The sequence below is a fragment of the Trachemys scripta genome, chromosome 1, assembly GCF_013100865.1.
Source record: "Trachemys scripta elegans isolate TJP31775 chromosome 1, CAS_Tse_1.0, whole genome shotgun sequence".
Lineage (NCBI taxonomy): Eukaryota > Metazoa > Chordata > Testudines > Emydidae > Trachemys > Trachemys scripta.
Window position 1 is genome coordinate 88,821,097 of NC_048298.1, and position 20,546 is coordinate 88,841,642.

Genomic DNA, 20,546 nt, shown 5'->3' on the forward strand with positions numbered 1-20,546 from the left:
CCAGACACTGGGAACAGAGCAGTATTGGTGGCAGAGCCCCAGCTGCAGATCTGTCAGAGACCAGACTGAAGCCAAACCAGGTGTTGTTCTGATCAAACCGTGCCTTTTCCATAAAGCAGGGCCTTGAAGCGGAGCCTGGAGCTGGAACGCAGAGCAGCTCTGGAACAGTGGAGCTGCAGGTTTTTGCCTGGAGCTGGAGCAGAGCCGGAGCACAGCTCCAAAGCCCTGCTAAAGCCTTCCTCAGAACTGATACTATCCAATCAAACACGCAGTCACGCTTCTCTGGAATTGGGAGAGGCAAAACACCTTTTGTTAAGGGTTTTGGTGTGGGACATAGATACCATGACGACAGGTGTTACGTCAAACCCCAGAAGTGGTGAGATTGGGTAGCTTTTTAAGACGAAACCTTGATTTACTTTCCTCACTGAGGGAGCTGCTTGGCTGTAAAGTACAAGGCTGGTTACGTCAGGCTCATCACAGCATCCACAGCAGCTGCTGTCTTGCGCAGTTTACAAATGCATTTAATTTAACTGTAATCGGAATAAGTGATTGGTCATCCCTACCCCATTATTTTCCAGCCTCCATGATCATCACGGGATTAGATTCCTCTTTCCACCAATCCCCCAGTCCCAAGGGTATGTGACACAACTGTAGCCACTAGCTAGGGGTGACCTTAAATGTAACTGATACTATCCCCAGGGGTACTTTTCAGAAAGGATCAAAAATGACACTGATGTCTACTCTAACACTCCCTCTCATGGCAAAGACAGGTTCTAAAATCTGCTGCTGGGTGAAAGCAGTTGCTGAGCTCTGAACAGCTGCTGCATTTACCATATGTGCAGTTGCGTAAAGATTTTGAATAAACGGATGTGGAAGAGAGAGAGGAAAATCGGTAACTTTCGTTTTCATTTACTGTCGGAAAGCTTGTGCAGCGTTGCTGTGGGCTGTTCAGCAGCCACCGCGCTCCACCCCAGATACGGCTGCACGTTAGTGGTGGGCGAGCCAAATTCTGCCCTTATTTTCTCCTGCCATGCCACCCAAGCCGGGGGGGGGGGGGGTTTCCACTGCGTGGCGAGCGAGGATAAAACACGTCCCAGGGGCTCTGAGATGCTGTGGGAGCCTTCGGCAGGAGAGGCGCCCAGGCAGCAGGAGGCCCTGGCAGCCTTGTCCCTCCTCCCCGAGGGCTCCTCGCCGGGCTGGGCGCGATCAACGCATCCCGCGCCGCTCGTGGCCGTCCTGCGCGGGCAGGGGGTTTGCTACCTTCCTTTGGCGGCCGCAGCGGACTCCGCCGAGGGGCTGCAGGGAACCGGCCAGGCCGGGCGCTCCCGCAGGCGGCGGCAGGCCCGGGGTGTACGTGTTGCCAGGCTTGTGCCCCCCCGGATCCCGCCCGTGCGCCGCGATTGGCCCGGACGGGGCGACGCCTCCCGCCCGCCCTCCCTGCGCGCCTTCTGCAGCGCGGGGCTCGGCCGGCGCCGCAGCGATGGCTGGCAGCGAGCCGCCGAGCCGGGAGCGCGTCCTCTGCCTCTTCGACGTGGATGGGACCCTCACGCCGGCTCGCCAGGTACCCCCCGGGGGCCCCTCCCTCCTGCCCCGGGGCTGCGGCCTGTCCGGGCCCTGCGCCCCTTGCCCGTCCTTGAGCATGAAAGGAGCCGGCCGGGGAGGTGTCCGCCCCGGGCCCCCGCGGGTGCGGCGCGCGCAGGGGGCTCGGGAGCGGAGTCCCTGCCCGGTGCCCCGCGCTGAACCCGCGCAGAGGCGCTACATGGCCCAGCTCGGAGCCTGTGGGATCTAGCGCAGTGGGGAGCCCGGACTCCCAGCCCCTGCTGCCCTCCACTGAGGAAGCCACCACCTGCCTCCTGCGGCATCTCTTCTGGGCAACAGGTCCCCTAAGCCCCGCTTGGCAGTGGCTGGTTAGATGGAGTCAGGGATGCTAATGCTCCCCAGCCAGTGCTGTCATATGTTGGAGCCCAGTTGTGCAAGTTCAGGGCCTTGTTCTAGCAGGTCTGGAGCCCTGCTCTGCCTTTCTATGAAATATCCTGTGGGTGGAAGAAGGAGACTGTGCAAGGCCACGTAACCATTTGGCACCAGGGATTCTCTTTGCCTTGGCCCTTTGGATTTAACTGTAGCTTTTCTGTGTTGTAGAGTGATTTAACATGGAGAGCATTTATTGCTTCTGAAAGTGAGGGGCAGATGGTCCTGGGAAGGGGCCGACATACTATGGGCAAGGGCTGGACAAGCATCCTCTCATGCAGCTCTACGAATGCACCGCTCTGACCTGCAGCAGCCCCTACTGTTTCACTCTTGATCCCATAGCACTGCTAATGTCCTGCTGTTGCTGTTCCTGTTCTAGATTGACATGCATAGCTCTGCCAGTGCTCTCACTCCTGCCCTGCTACGACCTTTGCTATCCCTGTATCCTCCCACACTGTTCTTCCAATGCACCATGGTGCTGAACGGGCTGCATCCCCTGCTATTCCCATCCCAGGCCTCCCCCCAAGCAGAGGTTTCTTAAAGCTGCCAAGTCAGTATGCTTATATTGTGCTACAGACCGATGTCTCTCAGCCTTACCTTAAACCATAAAGCTCCTTTCATAGGCAACCACCCCAAGGTGTCACCCCAGCTGGCTGGACACACAAGGTTGTTCTGGTAATATTTGATGAAGGAGATCTGGCCACCATCCTAGTGACCTGCACATTTGCCCCTCCCACAGCCCACGTAGGGGCACCTTTTTGGTTATATCTGGGACAAGATCTTTACATCACCTAGAGACAAGAACAGGCTAGATGACAGGGTCTAACAGCCTCTTAGGGACTGGGTATGTCTACGCTGCGGTGAGACACCCTGGGCTGATTCGTGCCAACTGCCTCAGACTCGCAGGGCTCCAGCTAAGGGGCTGTTTAAGTTGTAGTGTAGACATTCAGGTTGTCCAAGCTCTGGGACCCTACCACTTTCTCTAGCCCAAACATCTACACTGCAATTAAACAGACCCTTAGCCCGAACCCCTTGAGCCCAAGTCAGTTTGCACCAGCCATCCACAGGTTTTTAATTGCAGCATAGACATATCTTTTGGGGTTAAATCTCCTCCCTGCATCCTAGTTATTGTGGCTTTTGGGGAAATAGAAAAAAATCTCTGATTAATATGTCAAAGTTCCTTTCAGTTGTTGCCTGCTGTATGTTAGTTATGCAATAACCAGTTTACAGCATCTGCTCAGTATTAGAAGCAGGGAAAGGGGAGAGACCTGCTTTCTCCTCACAGTCTGCAAAAGATGCTGGAGCCTTGCAAGGAACAAGAGCAGGTCTGGTGGGCCTAGCTGGCGAAGCCTAGAAGCATCTGGCTCTTCCAGTGTAATCCCACCTGTACTCCACATCCCTTCATTGTTAGCCACTCCAGGATGAAGTGCTACCCCTGGCCCTGCATCCACATATAAACTGTTCTGAGCCCCACTGCAGAGTGAAGGCCTCTTGCACACACACAGATTAACCCCACATCCTTCTTCTTTTACTGTGACCTTGTCTACTATGGGACTGAGTTTACCCATCTGTATGTTATGGCCTTGTCTACACTAAAGGGACTTACCAGGCCAAGATCTGTGTGGCCCCCTTGCATGCTTGTAAAACCCGTTGGGCCCACAACACGTAAGTGCTCTCAATGGCTTACCTGTGAGCCAAATGCATTTGGATTAGACTAGTGCGTACACACACATGATGCGCAAGCCCAGCATAATGGGGCCTGTGATGAGGGCCTCTAACTGTTTATCCAATAGAAATGACTTGCTTTAAGCAGGGCACAATATTGGATTTACCCTGAATCATTTCAGCCTGTATTGGTTTGATAGCAGTGTGGACAGCACCAGAACAGACCACACAGTCCTCTCCCTACTGGCCCACAGTCCACTGGTGACCTTTTGAGATCTCCTAGAATTCACTGCTGCTGGCAGCTGAGCTGGGAACTATGGGGTAGGTACCCAGAAGACATTACAGGGGAAGTGGCTTAGAACAGCACCAGTGTGGATGCAATGCTGAATGGCCATGTTGAAATGTTTGTGTCTAGACCAGCTTCATCCCACCAGCTCAGTTCTCTAGTGGAGACATGACCTATAGGTACAAACCAGCAACACTTCCCTACCTTGCAGATGGCTTGTGAGGCTAGAATTGTGTTTGTCATGTCAGGCTCTCTGGGCTCCTCACATGAAGGTGCTGAACAGGAGGGCAAAGTATCCATGTGATTAATAACACCGACCTTTAAAGCTAGTTATTCTGTAAGGGATCTCCCCATCAGTCAGCAAGTGATACCGTAGAACACAAGTCCCCAGGCCAAAGGAAGGGGGAGGAGGGGAGGCGCTGTTGCTGGGTGGAGTCAGCCCTCCAGCCTTAGCAAACTACCTTTATCTTGAGAAGATAAAACAGAAGGGTGGTGACAGAGTCTGCTCCTGACAGACACATATAGTCCAACCCTACAACAGTGGGACGCCTCGCCTCTTCTGCAGCAGCATGGCTTGTAACTATTCTGGCCAGACCTGCAAGGAGCAGGGGGAAGTTAAAGGCTTGATGGGACCTATGCTGCTTCAGCTGGCATTCTGTCAATGGGATTAGGCAGTAATGGGGCAGCCTTTCAGTGGGAGGGGAAGGGAGCAAGAGCAGGCCCCTGACTGCCACCTCTCCTGAGACTCGTTATGGCCTCTGCTGTCATTGCTTCATCTCCAGCTCCCTTACAGTGAATTCTGTGATGCAGTTTGGTTTGTCCCCATGGGGAGCCATCCCTTAGGACACTTCTCTGCCTGGTTCCCAAATGTTCTGGGTAGGATCTCTCCCACTTGTGAGGGATTATTGATGGATAGGCACCTCCCACCCCCTTAGTTAAATACAGAAAAGGGAGTATGTTACCACTGTGTGTGTCAGGGCGAGGGGAAAGACATGGAGCGACAGGACATGGGGGAATGGGGTGCCAATTTACTAATAATTCCTTACAAGTGGGGGGGGATACACATGCACTCCTTTCCTTGTGTGTTTCTTCCCCCTCCATCAGTCCTTTGCTGTTTCCTTCCTCCATGTCATTTTTCCACCCCTCCCAGTGTATTTTTTCCTCCATTCCCTGGTGGTACCCCCTTCCTGTTCCCATTCCCCCCCAGATGACTGTGTGCTGCTGGGCTTGGGAAGATGACAGCACCCATTCGTATCGCCGTGGGACTAGGCCTCACATGCTGCCAGGGTTGAGCTGAACGCCGCAGAAGCAAAGAAGAGAAGTGTGGGTTGATGGGATGCTGCCTGCAGCTCTGTGTGAGCAGCTCCCACATCCCGCTCACAGAAGCCGCTGTGAGAGAAGAGAGAAGGCAGGTGGCTTTCAAAGAATCCCTTGCCACTTCGTTCAGAGCCATGGAAGCCCATCTGCAGGGGGAGGGGATGATAGACAGATCTGGGGTCATGCAGCTATTCACAATTCCAATGTACCTCCCCACCCTGGACTAAAGTGGTGCTCACCAAGCAGGGAAACGCTGTCAAGGACCAGTCACTACCGGCTAGGAATGGCCTTCCGTTGGAGACCCTGCTGTAAGTGGGGCCCGAGCTTGTCCATTACTCTGGCTGTATTCTGACCTGCCCTCTCGCTCCTGCCCCTCTAGAAAATTGAGCCCGAAGTGGACAAGTTCCTTCAGGAGCTGCGTGAGAGAGTCCAGATCGGCGTGGTGGGAGGCTCTGACTATTCCAAGATAGCTGAGCAGCTGGGGGAAGGGGATGAAGGTGAGAAGCTCCCCCAACCCCAGATCAGGGGAGTGTGGGAAGGGGTGGGGGAAACAGAGGGTGGCGAGAGAGAGGCTACTCTCTTTTGCGGGGTGGGAGGTAATTTGCCTTGTCTGCTATTGATAATTACATGCAGCTGTAGACACCTGAACACTGAGATTGATTCCACCCACAGAGATGATAAAAATCATACCCACAGAGAGAGCTTGCACTGCTACCATTGCCACTTGTGCTACTGAGCTCAGAGTCGCCCCCAGGCAGCCACTTTTGCTAGAAGCAGAGTGCTTGTACCTAAGGGCCTGCTCTCGCTCCCATTGAAGTCACTGGAGCCAACAGACATTTTGCCATTGAGAGCAGGAGCAGCTCAGCCGACAGCCAGAACGGCAGCTATCCACATCAGCAGAGCTGACCTTTGTAACGGAGCAGAGGTGCACATGTAACCCACCATGTTTGTGTCTCCTTTTGTGCCTGAGCCGTGGAGCCCATGAGTAGAGTCTTCAGCTCCAGCAGTTGCAGCATGTGCTTTTAGCTGTCATGGGCCTGCAAAGAGCATGGGAGGATAGAGAGAGGGGCCCATTTAGAGTTTACCTTCTCCTCTTCCCCACCTCCATGAGAAATATAGTCCTACCATCTTCAACTCCATAGCCCATTGACAGCCCGAGTAAATGGAAAGGGAATGTGCACGAACTCTCTCCCACGCTTGGATACGCTCTATGTTTTGGAGGTCTGAAGGTCCTGAATAGCAGCGGGAGATTGGGCAGAGTGCTTGGATGAGAAGGAAAGACTGGGGAAGGGACAGATGTCCTGTCCTCTCACTTTCCTTTTTCCCCTTTTCTAATATCAGCATAAAATCTACAGCAGAGTTCTGAAATCCTCTTTCTAGCTCCTTAGCAAAGAGAGGCTGCCTGGTGACACAACTCACCGCTCAAGGGAGCATGAAGTTAATTGCAGGGTCAGCAACAATCTGCTTATTGCTGGAGGAGAAGCTACGGTTAGATAACCATTAAGTGCATTGCTGAGGGTGGGGGTGGGGATGAGAAGGGGTGGAGGCAGGATGCTCTAGGAGAATGAGCACATGGCTGGGAGTCTGGCATTCCTGAGCTCTAATCTGAACTCTGTCACTGACTCACTGCAGGGCCTTGGACAGGTCACTTCCCCTTTCTGTGCCTCTGTTCCCCATGTGTAAAATGGGCATAACATCCAGGGAGCTGTGAGGCTCAAGGCCTGTTTGCTCAGCCTACGGCCATGGAGTAAAGGCTCAAAGAGCTCTGAATCCAGCCAATGTCCATCACGCCACACTGCTCTGATTCAAAGTGGCGGACGAGGTTGTGCTAATGTTTTTTCTCTCGCCTTCATCTCCCTTCCCCACCCTGCTCTCCCCTGCCCCCCACACCCATTCCCCACAGTCATCGACAAGTTTGATTACGTCTTTGCGGAGAATGGCACCGTGCAGTACAAGAATGGGCAGCTGGTCGCCAAACAGGTAGGCCTAACTCACTTGCTATGTCTCCCACCAAGCCACAGGGGCTCTCTTTCCCTGCCTCCTCCACCAAGTCCGTCTTCAGTTCCATCAGCACCAGATGAAACCAGCCATATGCCACCATCCAGAGGTCTGCCAGTTCCAATCCCCCCAGCACCTACCAAAGCCACCCTGCTCCTTCTGTCCAGTCATCACCCTAGTGGGCATCCTGGATGGATTTTGTAGCCCATGTGATTTGTGGCAAGTTGATGGTAGCCTTGGCTTCATCTGACCTTTTCTTCCCCCTGCCCCCACAGGCTATCCAGAATCACCTGGGGGAGGAGCTTTTGCAGGAGCTGATCAACTTCTGTCTCAACTACATGGCTCTCCTGAAGCTGCCCAAGAAACGGTAATGATCCTCTCCTACCGAACTGCTGCTTCTGTACCATTCAGATCCAGGCATTTGGACGTTACGGTCCCATTTAGAATTGCAGATCCACTGGCTTTGTTCTTGGCCTCATTATCTGTATTTTGATAGCACCTAGAGGCCCTACCCAAGAGCAGAGTCCTGCTGTGCTGGGCATTGCAAATGCACAATTTAAGAGACAGACCCTGTTCTAAAGAGTTGATAATCTAAGTAGACAAACCAGTGGATGGAAGAGTGGAAGTATTGTTATCCCCTTCTTACAGATAGGAAACTGGGGCACAAAGATTGTGACTTGCCCGGCATCACACACAGTCTGTGGCAGAGCTAAGAATTGAACCCACATCACTTGAGTCCCAGTGCCTTAACCACAAGATCACTTTGCGCTCGCATTATCTAAGCTTCCGAGACACTGCTCCCTCCCCCTGAGCTCTGGACTAGATTGGGTTGACATGTTTCCTTCTCTCTAAAGACATCCTGTCATTCTGGGGCAACTCCTCTCAACTCTATATCAGCTAAGCTTGGCTGTGGTTAATATCCCAGTGATGTGCCTTGCTGCACTGTAGCAGCAAAAGTGGAGATTTGTTTATTTCTGGGCTAGAGCGTGAGCACTTGATACCTGAAGCATGAGGATAATCCTGTTGTCATTTTTAGCCTACCTAGTGTCCCTGCAGACATTCCTTACATTACACGTTTTACAGCCACTCCTATTTTAATGGCTCCTTCTCTCTTTCCCTTGCCCCCCCAAAAAAACCAAAACAAAACACAAAAACCTGGACATCTACACATGCACAGCGGAACCTTCATAGAATTCCGCAATGGAATGCTGAACATCTCTCCCATTGGCCGAAGCTGCACCCTGGAGGAGCGAATAGAATTCTCCGAGCTGGACAAGGTAATTGGCCAAGATCCATCCTCTGTGACTGAGCATTACATTGTGGGGCGTTGACCATTTCTGGCCATGTAATACCACAGCACTTGGGTCTCATCTTATATCCATGCCCATGACTGTGTTGATGGCTGTGGGCTTGCCTGTATAAGCTCTGGAGGCTGAGGCTGTGATAAGGATGGGAAACCAAAGGAAATATATAGATGAGGGGTAGGTCTACACTTACCGCCAGACCCGGAGGTAAGCAATCGATCTTCTGGGATCGATTTATCGCGTCTTGTCTAGACGCGATAAATCGATCCCAGAAGTGCTTGCTGTGCTGGTACTCCAGCTCGGCGAGAGGAGTACGCGGCATCGACGGGGGAGCCTGCCTGCCGCGTCTGGACCCGCGGTAAGTTCGAACTAAGGTACTTCAAATTCAGCTACGTTAATAACGTAGCTGAATTTGCGTACCTTAGTTCGAAGTGGGGGGTTAGTATGGACCAGGCCTAAATAAAAACTGAACTAATCTGCTGCCACTGATCAAGTAGGGGTGCAGGCTCCCTGTGTACAACCTTGTGCTGGAGAAGCTGTCCCAAGAAGAGTCTCTCATTTTCAATGGTGTTTCTTCACTGTCATGACTAGAGATGGTCTTAGACCAGAACCCCAAAGCCAGCAGCGCTGAACTTAGGTAGTGAACTTACAGCTCAGGGTCCATCTCTAGTCACAGCCAAGCAGCAATGTCAACTGACGACATGTCCCATTCATAGAAGATTAGGGTTGGAAGACACCTCAGGAGGTCCAATCCCCTGCTCAAAGCAGGACCAACACCAACTAAATCATCCCAGCCAGGGCTTTGTCAAGCTGGGCCTTAAAAACCTCTAAGGATGGAGATTCCACCACTTCCCCTAGGTAACCCATTCCAGCGCTTCACCACCCTCCTAGTGAAAGTGTTTCCTAATATCCACCCTAGACCTCCCCGACTGAAACTTGAGACCATTGCTTCTTGTTCTGTCATTCGCCACCACTGAGAACAGCCTAGCTCTATCCTCTTTGGAACCCCCCTTCAGGTAGTTGAAGGCTGCTATCAAATCCCACCTCACTCTTCTCTTCTGCAGTCTAAATAACCCCAGATCCCTCAGCCTCTCCTTGTAAGTCATGTTCCCCAGCCCCCTAATCATTATTGTTGCCCTCTGCTGGACTCCCCCCAATTTGTCCACATCCCTTCTGTAGTCGGGGGACCAAAACTGGACGCAATGCTCCAGGTGTGGCCTCACCAGTGCTGAATAGAGGGGAATAATCACTTCCCTCAATCTGCTGGTAATGCTCCTACTAATACAGCCCAATATGCCATTAGCCTTCTTGGCAACAAGGGCACACTGTTGACTCATGTCCAGCTTCTCATCCACTGTAACCCCTAGGTCCTTTTCTGCAGAACTGCTGCCTAGCCAGTCAGTCCCCAGCCTGTAGCAGTGTCTGGGATTCTTCTGTCCTAAGTGCAGGACTCTGCACTAGTCCTTGTTGAACCTCATCAGATTTCTTTTGGTCCAATCCTCCAATTTGTCTAGGTCACTCTGGACCCTATCCCTACCTTCCAGCATATCTACTTCTCCCCCCAGCTTAGTGTCATGTACAAACTTCTTGAGGGTGCAATCCATCCCATCATCCAGATCATTAATGAAGATGTTGAACAAAACCACCTCCAGGACCGACTCCTGGGGCACTCCGCTCGATACCGGCTGCCAACTAGACATTGAGCCATTGATCACTACCCGTTGAGCCTGACAATCTAGCCAGCTTTCTATCCACCTTATAGTCCATTCATCCAATCCATACTTCTTTAACTTGCTGGCAAGAATACTGTGCCCAATTCCCCAGCCCCAATAGAGCAGGTGTCTCCCCAATGGGCCTTCCAGACCAGGACCAATCTCCTAAACAGATCTACAGAGCTCTGAGATCCTGGCAAATACCGGCTGAACCAACCTATCTGTGGTGGCTTCCTTCTACCCTCCCTAAGGGCAGAAGAGGTCAGACTATGTCAAGACAGCCCGGATTTTGGGTCCTGAATGGGCCTCTGAACCTTCAAGGGCGAATAACATTGATGGTGAAATGCATCAGCTCATTGTGTGTGTGTGGGGGGGGGGGGGGGGTTTGCAGGAAGGGGCTTTGGTTTGGGGTTGCTCAACAGCTGACCTGGACCATCCTGACCTGGGGTCCTCTAGGCTGACATGGCCAAGGCTAATGTGGGCTGGCTACAGCAGTGCGAGACTGGTCAGGGGCAGGGGTCATATACAGGGAGAAATTAAAGTAGCATGAAAGCAGAGTCCATTTTGAATCCTCACAGTCCATGCTGAGTACCCCCCTTGTTCCCCCAGCAGTTGTCCTAGGTGCTCAGTACAGGAGACAGAGGAAGGAGGTTGTACTTGCTGCTGGGGTAGCAAGGAAATTCTGGCCTGGAAACTGGGATGAGAGCAGAGAAACTAACCTGGTGATGCACAGAGAGAGGCCTGTTGGTGAATCTAGAATGAGGCCTATCAAGGATACAGTCATTCAAAACCTGCTCTCCTTCTGTTTGTCCCATCTGCAGAAAGAGAGGATCCGAGAGAAGTTTGTGGCAGCCCTGCAGAGGGAGTTTGCTGGCAAAGGCCTACGGTTCTCTCGAGGTGAGCAGAGTGCATCACAGCTACTGTGGGGTTTCCCTCTGTGATGAATTTTCTGTAGGGATCTTGGAAGGGAAGGATGCCGGGCTGTTTCCTGCTTAAAAGTGAGAGAGCATCTGCTTGAGTGAATGGCAGAGGTGTACTCCCAATGGAGATCCCTGGGAGGTGTATTCCCCGTGTTCATCCCTAGGGAGGGATCTCAAACCCTGTTTCCTATTTAAAGTGTGATTATGGTCCGAAAACCGTAGATATGCTTCCCTGGTATCACTCAGATGTGCTGGCTTTAGTGACACACTAAGTTTTAACTATATTTTACTCCTGTTAGCTGTACTGAGCCAACACAGTTATGGGAGAGAGAGCTTGAATTTGTTCTGTTTCAAACAATAGCAACAGGATTGCTAACAGAGTTCCAACTACAGAGCCAAATTCTACCTTCGGTCCCACCTACGTAACCCCACTGAACCCACTGGTGCAGGAGAGGGGAAGAGCCCAGCCTGAGTCTGAGCTCCCAGGTTGTGTCTCCAGGGGTGACTGGTAAGAAAACTGCCTTTACTCCATTTACAAGGAAAAGCTACATCTGGAGTCACTGAGGCAGTAAATGTGGAGTCCATGATGCCATTTTATGCAGTCACTTATCAGAGTGAAACTGCACTTTAATGGACAGATTTTTCAGGAGTGCTCAACCCCCAGCCAGCCTCATGGAGCACAGCAGGAGAGGAGCACTCTTGGGTCTTTTCACTGAAGTGAAAGGTCATCAGGCTGGGTGAGTGACAGGGCTGAATTCTTTAAAGCCATTCCGCAGGGAAGGTAGGCATGACTAAAAATGGAAGGCTCCCCTCAAAAAGAAAGCCTGTTACTAGGAGTGTAGCAGGGATGAGTGATTGGGGGGGGGGCATGGTGGAGGTGGCACATCATTGACCATTCTGTGTAATTCAGACTCCCTGACACTCTGCACTCCAAGGAGCCTGCATCTCTAGGCAGCATCCCCTTTCGCTGCCCCAGTAAGAACATCTCGTGATCCCTGCCAGCATTGGCACAGACCATTTGTCATAGCAGAGAAGGGCAAAGACATTGCAGTCCTGTTCTCCTCCTCAAATGCACATGGAATGAGAACAGAACAATGGTCCTTTCTCCCATGACTTTGGTACGCTGCCAGCAGTAGACTAGGATTGTAAGCGAGCACATGAAGATAATGGGAGCTGCAGGGACTCAGTCCCTCTAAAAATAAGGCATAAAGTGATTGGAGTACCCAAAAATGGAGACACACAAATTAAGGACTCCTTCTGAAAGGGATGTGCACAAAGCTGAAGAGTGGCAGAAGGCCTCAGGAGCTCCTGGCACCAAGTCCCCTGCTCACACCACTGAACACTGAGACAGAACTCACTGTCCTTGAGTGCCATCTGTCATTCCCTCTGCATTTGATCTTCTAGCCCTGCCAGTGCCAGGAGCCACTCTCGCTGCCCAGCTCTGCTTAGAGACGGAGCACGCTGACACAATATTTTCCATATCTAAATACATATGGATGTATTAAAGGAAAGGATTATGGGAGGGCTCTAGCCTGAAACTTAGGAGACCTGGGTTCAATTCCTAGTCTGCCCCAGGCTTTCTGTGGGACCTTCAAGCAAGTCACTTAGTGTCTCTGTCAAGTATCAGGGGGTAGCTGTGTTAATCTGTATCCACAAAAACAAGGAGTCCTAAGACACCTTAAAGACTAACAGATTTATTTGGGCATAAGATTTTGTGGGTAAAAAAAAAAAAGCTTATGCCTTAAATAAATCTGTTAGACTTTAAGGTGCCTCAGGACTCCTTGTTGTTTTAGTATCTCTGTGCCACAGCTTCCCCTGTGTAAAAGGGGATGCTAGCACTTTTCTCAACACCCCTGTGAGGTAGGGGAGTTGTGAGGTACTTGGATACGGTGGGGATGGGGCCATGGAAGTACTGCGGCAGGGGCCTGTCCCAGAGCACGCCCAGTCATGGCACAGCATGACCCTGCAGGCGCCCAGCCCTTAGTTCCCTCCTAGTTCTTCCAAGCACATGGTTGCAGACCAGAATACTTGCAGTAATGTTCCCCTTCCTGGGGATCAGTTAAGGCTTTAGGAAATGGTTAGTCTCCTTTGGCCCTTTCAGGCCCAAGCCCTTTCCTCTTGGGGTTTCCAGTTTCACCCTCCATCTAGGCCTTCAGGTTCCCAGTTCCCCCTCCAGTTAACTTGGTGCCAGGGAGCTCTGTCACTCCCACTGCAGCTTCTGGCTCAAGGGTGGGCAAACTTTTTGGCCCGAGGGCCATGTTGGGGTTGCAAAACTGGATGGAGGGCGGGGTAGGGAAGGCTGTGCCTCCCCAAACAGCCTGGCACCCTCCCACTTCCCACCTGCTGACTGCCCCCCTCAGAACCTCCAACCCATACAACCCCCCCCCCTGCTCCTTGTCCCCTAACTGCCCCCTCCCAGGACCCACCACCCCCTGGAACTCCACCCCCTATCCAACCCCACTGCTCACCCCAACACCATCCACACCCCTGACCTCTGACAGGCCCCCTGGGACCCCACACCTATCCAACCCCCTCTGTTCCCCCTCCCCTGACCACTCCGCTCCCCCAGAACCTCTGCCCCATTCAACCATCCCCATCCCCTGACCACCTCCCACCCCTTATACAACCCCCCAGCCCACTTACCATGCAGAGCAGCATGTCTGGCTGCTGCACCAGCTGGAGCCAGGCACACTGCTGCTCTGCTCAGCAGGAGCGCGCAGCTCTGCTACCCAGAGCGCTGCCCGCACAGCAGCGTAGCTCTGCGGGGAGGGGCATGGGGGAGGGGCTGGGGGCTAGCCTCCCCAGCCGGGAGCTCAGGGGCCAGGCAGGATGGTCCCGTGTAGTTTGCCCACCTCTGTTCTGGCTCCCATGGGGAGTCTTTTCGTTGCCCTGGTGTCTCAGCACCATTCCTCTGGCCAAGGGATTTCACAGCTCCTCCATGGGCTGTGCACAGAGTCAAGTGCCCCTGCCTGCTAGGATCCAGGCTCACTCCACAGAGTCTCTCTTCTTCCATCTGTCTCAGCCAACAGCTGGGTTTTATCCTGGATCAGGAGGTAGCTCCCTGACTAACACCTGGCCCCCATTCCCCAGCTTCTCTGCTGCCTCCTTAAACAGCTGTTGTTTAAAGGGGCCATGTCATGGAACAGGGTTGGCTAGCCCCAGATCCCACTACACCTGAAAGGGGACAGACCTCTCTGGTACAGTACCTCTGGCAGATTTCTCTGGAGCAAAGCAGGGCCTCCCCCCACCCACACAAGCCTCACTGGTTCCTGCTTGTGCCCTTGGCTGGAATCACAAGGGCCTTGCTGATGCCATCACAGCCCATTGCCATAGAAACAGCAGCTGCTGTCATCCTGATAATGCATTAGAGACTCGATCACCATGGCTGGGTTGGTGCCTGCCTGGACCACATGGACAGACATTGCCCTTTGCCCCACGGTATCGAGGTCTGGAATTCACCCCGCACCCTTCCAACACCAGCCAGATCGCCTAACAACCTCCCTCCTGCTGGCAGGTGGTATGATAAGCTTTGATGTCTTCCCTGAGGGCTGGGACAAGCGCTACTGCCTCGACATCCTCAACGACGAGCAGTTCGACACCATCCACTTCTTCGGGAACGAGACAACCCCAGTGAGTATATCGGGGGGGGGGGGGGGCATTTCTCTCCTCTAGGCTGGCAGCCTGTCCGAGGAGAGGGCAGGGGGTCCTTCTCCAGCTATATGGGACTTCACCTAAACTCCCTTTGGAATTGGTATCAAGCAAGACTGCCCTCTAGTGGGGAGAGGGGGGTCTCTCTAGTGCAAATGAGGGCCTGCAACTGTACCATAGCAGGCTGCAGTCCCAGCAGAACTTGCATCTCCAGGGGTGAGTGCTGTAAGAAGTGGTGTTGGGGATTCAACGGGTGGCTCTCTTCCTTCTGAGTCATTACTGACCTAGTGGCCCAGCACAGGTCTGGGAAGGGCTATGCTGCTGAAGGTGCCATGTAACCAATGAGATGTAAACCAAAACCTCGCCCACTTCCGCAGAGGCTTTTCAGTGTAAACAGGAACGGCCCTGCTTTCTCTCTGGAGTCAGTTACAGGATGAGCCTTACCTGCTGCAATAAGCTGACTTGGGCATCTCCACCGATGTAGGGGGAGGGGTGTTAGCCAAGCTCCGGCTTGGGTAACTACATTGTACTGCTCTAAAATTCTCCAGTCGTTTCAGATGGATGTGGTATTCTTCACTTCCTGTCTTAAACTACTCCAGAGTGTTGTAGCTGCAGAACAGCGGTGTAAGCAGGGACCTTTCCCCCCTACTCCATTAGCACAGGTCACACGCTGCAGCAACCCATATTCCCCTGTTTCCCGGGCTTTGCATTTGGCTTTTTGTTGGCAGCAGCAAGATGATAAAAATTAGCTCCATTCCCGCTACAGATTTGACAGTCGCGCCTCAGACCAGACCCTAAATCCTCTCTCTCCCTAGAGCCGCTCCCAGCTCCTTAGAGCCACATGGGGCAATGAGTCACTTGCCTCATTGAATCAGCAAACCCCATGGAACCTTTTCTCAGCAGGATCAAAACCTGCTAACAACGTGAGGCGGGTGTTTCAGGCAAACACTAGTAGCCTGTTATGAGCTGCCATGTTCCCCTCCAGCAGCAGAGTGGCTGCATTTCAGTGGCAGATGAACAACCCTTCTACAGAGTCTCCAGGGGGGTTGTGTAAGATAAAGCAAGCTATAGCTAGAGAGGGGGTTATGGTTGTGATTACTACCCTCATCCCTATTTTCTTTTCCCCCTGCAGGGAGGGAATGATTATGAAATTTATGATGACCCCCGGACAGTAGGCCACAGCGTCCAGTCTCCCCAGGACACAGTCAGGAGGTGCCGTGAGATCTTTTTTCCGGAGAGAGCTAATGAATCGTGACTCTGATACCCCTTCTCCAGCACCCCGCCTTCCAAGATCCCACATCATGAAAACCACCTTCATTCGAGGACTCTGCGCAGGGCCCTTTGAAGAAAGCTTTCCAGAGCTGGTTGTGAGGGAAGGATTTAAACTGAGGTGGTGGAGGGGATAGGGATGGGGGTTATTAACTTTCCACTACCCCCAGTTACAGGTGGGCTGTGTGGGACCAGACTCCTCCCTGCCACTAAACAGACTCTCTTCCTTTTCCGGGTGAACGTTCAGTTCTTGGTGGGAGACTGGCCCCCTACAAATGCCTCTGTTGATCTGAGGCATTTGTAGGGGGCCAGTCACTACAGTCTCACTCTCTAAACGTATTTGCACAAGGGATGCACTCTTCATCAGTTAGCACCTTTAAATAGGAAGTAGAGTCTGGGACCGCCATAAGCCAGGTGTTCTCAGACCACTTCACACAGCGGACCAGTCCTTAAAGGTGACCTGCAAAGGGTTTTAAAAAATGATCAGGGCTGTAACCCCATGCTCTGGGTGTCCCTAGCCTCTGATTGCCAGAAGGTGGGAGTGGGCGATGGGATGGATCACTCGATTACCTGTTCTGTTCATTCCCTCTGAAACATCTGGCACTGGCCACTGTCAGAAGACCTGATAATGGGCTAGATTAGGACCACTGGTCTGACCCAGTATGGCTGTTCTTATGAGCTTGTGCCCTTTCCAGCTTGGTCAGGTGTATAAAGAAGGTCATTATTTCTTTAGGGTTCATATATATAAAAGGGTGCACTGGGTTTTTGTTTACACTAGAAATATCAGGAATGCTGTGGCTGATCTCTGATTTTGCTGGAGGACTTCTGGGAGGTCTATGGGAGTTTATTCTGCCCTTAGCACCTCAATTGAAGAGGTTGGGAAGTGGAAACTTTAACAAAGGCACTCTTTTAACCAAGAGTTAATTAGGCATTGGAATTGGGTGGGTATTAAGTTAATAAAAAAAGAAACCTCTCACAGTTTCAGCAGTCTGAGTGTTATGCCCTTTCCTCCCACAATTGCTCAAGTCTTCCTGTCTGGAGAAGCTATGAAGTGATGACATCACCAGACCCCCTTGGGACTGCCAGGCTAGACGAGAGCTGGATTTCTAGTTTAAAAAACCAGCCCAGCCCTTTCAAGAGTTCTTTATCCAGCTGGAAACAAAGCACGGAACAGCTCTAATTTGCCCCCTCCCCTTTTGCCAGTCACCTTTAAGGAAGCAGGTGCCGATCTGCCTCAGGCCATGCTGCTATTTCTTTTCTTTCCATTCTCTCTCTCCTGCTCTTTTTGACTTTTGTTTTTCTTTCCCTCTTTAGCTTTTCACTTCGATTGCTGCTCTGTCTTGCCCCTGTAAACCAGAGTGGCTCTTTGCTTCTTCTTAGTGGCTAGACCACACATAGCAGTTTCAGAGTCTCCTCCTGCTACTTAGCTAACAGACCAGGCTCCCAATGTCCAGGTCTCAGCTCAGGTGGCAGGGGTGGGCTCATCCTTTTAGAGCCCAGGTTGTCTGGGGATTGAACATACAGATTCAGCTAGGGGGTCACTTACTGTGTGGTTCCCCTACTCTGCTTCACCCAGCAGCAGGCTCCGGGCAGCCTGCTTTTCAGAGAGGCTGAGCACCTTGTGACACCAGTTTTGAAATCAACGGGATCTCTGAGTGCTCAGACACCCTGAAAACGGGGCCCTTGCTCCTTTGGGGATGGGATGTCTATTGGTGGCCCTGTGGGGTTGAGCTCAGCATTTGATGAAGGGGGCTGGAAGAACTTGCCTGAGGTTGCCGCTCTGTGCATGTTGACTGTTCCTGGGGATAGGTGCAGTGGGAGCAGAGATGGAAAGTGGGTGACTTTACAGGAACCAGCTACAGCTTTCCCCATTCAGGAGCTTGTCTGTGCCATCCATGCAGGGTTACACACCTTCCCTACCCCACTGTGCTCTGCCCTGCACCCACTTGGGACTCACCTGGGGTCACCTTCCCAGGGGCCCACTACTGCAAGGTGGGCAACACTGGCTTCCCTACTCAGCTGGGAACCCAAAGGGCGCTTCCTCAGCAGTACTAAGCTTCACATGGAGTTGTGGGTGCTTGGCCTTGCTGAAAACCAGGCCAACAGGGGCTTGCCCTGGCCTCCTGCTAATGCACAGTTCAGCACCTGCTCTCTGAATAACACTTCCTTGTGGTAGCAGATACAGCTCCATGAATCACAGTTTCAGAACCACTGTAGTAGGTGATGCCATGCCAGCTCTAGGCTACCGTTAGGCCTCCTCTCTGTTAGAGCCCAAACCATATTAGGGGCCAGGTCAGCATGTGGTGGGCTTCCCCCTATGCCAGTCCGCAGCAGAGGGGAGTCCATTACACCTCTCAGCCACAGCACCAGGCTCTTCAGCTCTGGCTGTAAAGGCTCATGGACTTGCTCTGGAGGCCCCTCCTCCAAACCGCACTGTTGGCCAATGCTGGGACTGTCACAGCCCTGCTTCTGGTGCTGTGTAAAGTGGAGAGGCTGGGCTGGCTTTAAGCAGTCAGCCTGGCTGGGGTAGAGCAGAGCCCACCCTGCTACCATCCTTGGGAAAAGCAAAGATTGAGCCAGGCCTCCCCCTGGCCTGGCAGCGACAGCAGCAGTGGGGAGGCAGCACCATGGGGGAGGGGGAGAAGAAGGGGATGGGCTTGGGCTTGTACCACCATTTTGAAAAGTCACCTCTGACTTCGAGGGCCTAACCCCAATCCCCCAGGCCCTGCTGTGCCGAGGGGCTGAGCGCATGGTTTGCACCTGCTCAGTGCCTCAGAGAAGCAGGCCCCAGGTGACTTAGCTTGGCTGCCTCCCATTAGCACTGGCACTGCTGGCCCTGCACTGATGTGGGCAAGGGCCCAAATGCAAGTGTGGAGGGAAGGGGCAGGACTGGGCTCCTTGGCAGTGGTTAGGGTGGGTGAGAGCCTGCGCCCTGCCTGAGCAGCTCCTTACAGGAGAGGAAGAGCCTCTGTTTGACCACACCCCATGGGCATGTTCCTAGGAAGTGCTTGCATGCACCCCCTGTTCCTAGAGCCCTGTAGTCACTCTTCCTGCACCCTGGAAATACTCACCAGGTGCTAGTTGTCAGACCCCCTCCCAGAGGCCTAGAGGGGGGTCTGCACACCCCAGGGCACATAGCAGCTGAGAGGGCTACTCTGCCAGCACTAGGAGGAGCCAAGAAGGGGAATCCACCCATCTGAGTCCTGACCACCATGCCTTGGTGTGGCTTGTATCAGCACCCAAGCATGAGGAGCACCCCATCCCAGCTGCGTCGCCACTGCCCTAGCACGGAGTGCACTGGGGGTGATGGTGTTATGTGAGAGGGAAGATGGGAATAATTGTTGGTCTAGAATTTAGCATCTCTGGTTTTTTTCCATGTCTGTTTCCTAACCCTGTATTTGTAACCCTGCTGGGTTGATCTCACTGTGACAGGTGGAGAGGGCATGAAGTGGGAACCCACCCCCCTCCCTTCTCACAACAACAGGAGACAGAGCATTCAGTAGCCCATGAAGGGCTACAAAACAGGTAGTATGCCTCCTTTGTGTTATACCTCTGACTAGCCACGAGGTGGCTGGACCTATTAGCACTCCCCTCTGCCTCCCCCCCCTGCCCTGGGATGCCGGAGGACTCTCCTTGTACTGTCCACAGCTGATATCTACCACGATTAAGCAGAAATGTGTGTCTCAGAGTTATTGCTGTGTGTGTTTGAACATGGATGGATGTGTCAGTGACCAAGGAGACAGGTGGCTCTGGTCACATCTGCAACAGAGCCAGGCAGCTCCTGTACAATTGATCCCAAGTGTTTAAAATAAATTTATTTAACAAACATTAAAATATTAAATGTGGCCATGGAGCACTGTGTGCTTTGTACCTCAGTACTCGTGCAACCCACTGTGGCCAAGCCCAGCAACAGCTAGCAGGGTCTAGTAACAGAAGGGGGGCCAGATACTTCTCTCCTGCTGCAGCTCTGAGGATCCTGGGGACAGTCCTGCAGTGAGGGCCCTGCCCACGTCAGACAGATGGAAGAGCCACCACACAAGAGAGATGAGAGAGGCAGGACTCATGGGAAAGTCACTTTGAATGGTTTATTGCCAGTGTTACAGAAGTCGACACAAGGTCAGACAGGCGGGAACAACGCCAGAGTTGTAAAAAACACAAAAAACACTTCTAAGTTTTTAGTTTACTTCCAAAAGAACCAAAGAGTTAGTTGTGGCCAAGCCAGCTGCCCATTCCAGGCGGGATGCAAGAGGGAGCTGCAGTTTCTGGCATTTGTTGCTCCACGGGGAGGAGACATGGGTTGCTGCTGCTGCTGTTTAACCAAAGAACAGCAGTGAGGATGTGGTGGAGCTACCTCAGTATTCAGGACAGAGCTTCCAGTGAGGAAGAGGGAATAACCTGGTCCCCTGATTAGTTTGTCCTCCAGGGCTGAGGCAAGTGTTGGATGAAATGAGCAGACTAC

The 20,546-nt window shown here is 52.6% G+C and overlaps 1 protein-coding gene across 3 annotated transcripts; it reads left to right on the plus strand.

The window, feature by feature from the left end:
• The first annotated feature begins 1,092 nt into the window (after positions 1-1,092).
• Positions 1,093-19,932, plus strand: PMM1 (phosphomannomutase 1). Of its 3 annotated transcripts, XM_034775340.1 has the most exons (9): positions 1,437-1,561; positions 5,127-5,327; positions 5,616-5,733; positions 7,140-7,216; positions 7,510-7,601; positions 8,412-8,511; positions 11,072-11,147; positions 14,685-14,800; positions 15,951-19,932. In XM_034775340.1, the coding sequence occupies exons 2-9, from the start codon at positions 5,256-5,258 to the stop codon at positions 16,071-16,073; spliced, it is 774 nt and encodes a 257-aa protein (XP_034631231.1). In that variant the 5' UTR covers positions 1,437-1,561; positions 5,127-5,255; the 3' UTR covers positions 16,074-19,932. The 3 variants fall into 3 exon arrangements, with proteins under 3 accessions (XP_034631212.1, XP_034631231.1, XP_034631221.1); XM_034775330.1 differs by lacking the exon at positions 5,127-5,327 and having other exon boundaries at positions 1,442-1,561; XM_034775321.1 differs by lacking the exons at positions 5,127-5,327; positions 5,616-5,733 and having other exon boundaries at positions 1,093-1,561.
• Positions 19,933-20,546: the final 614 nt, after the last annotated feature.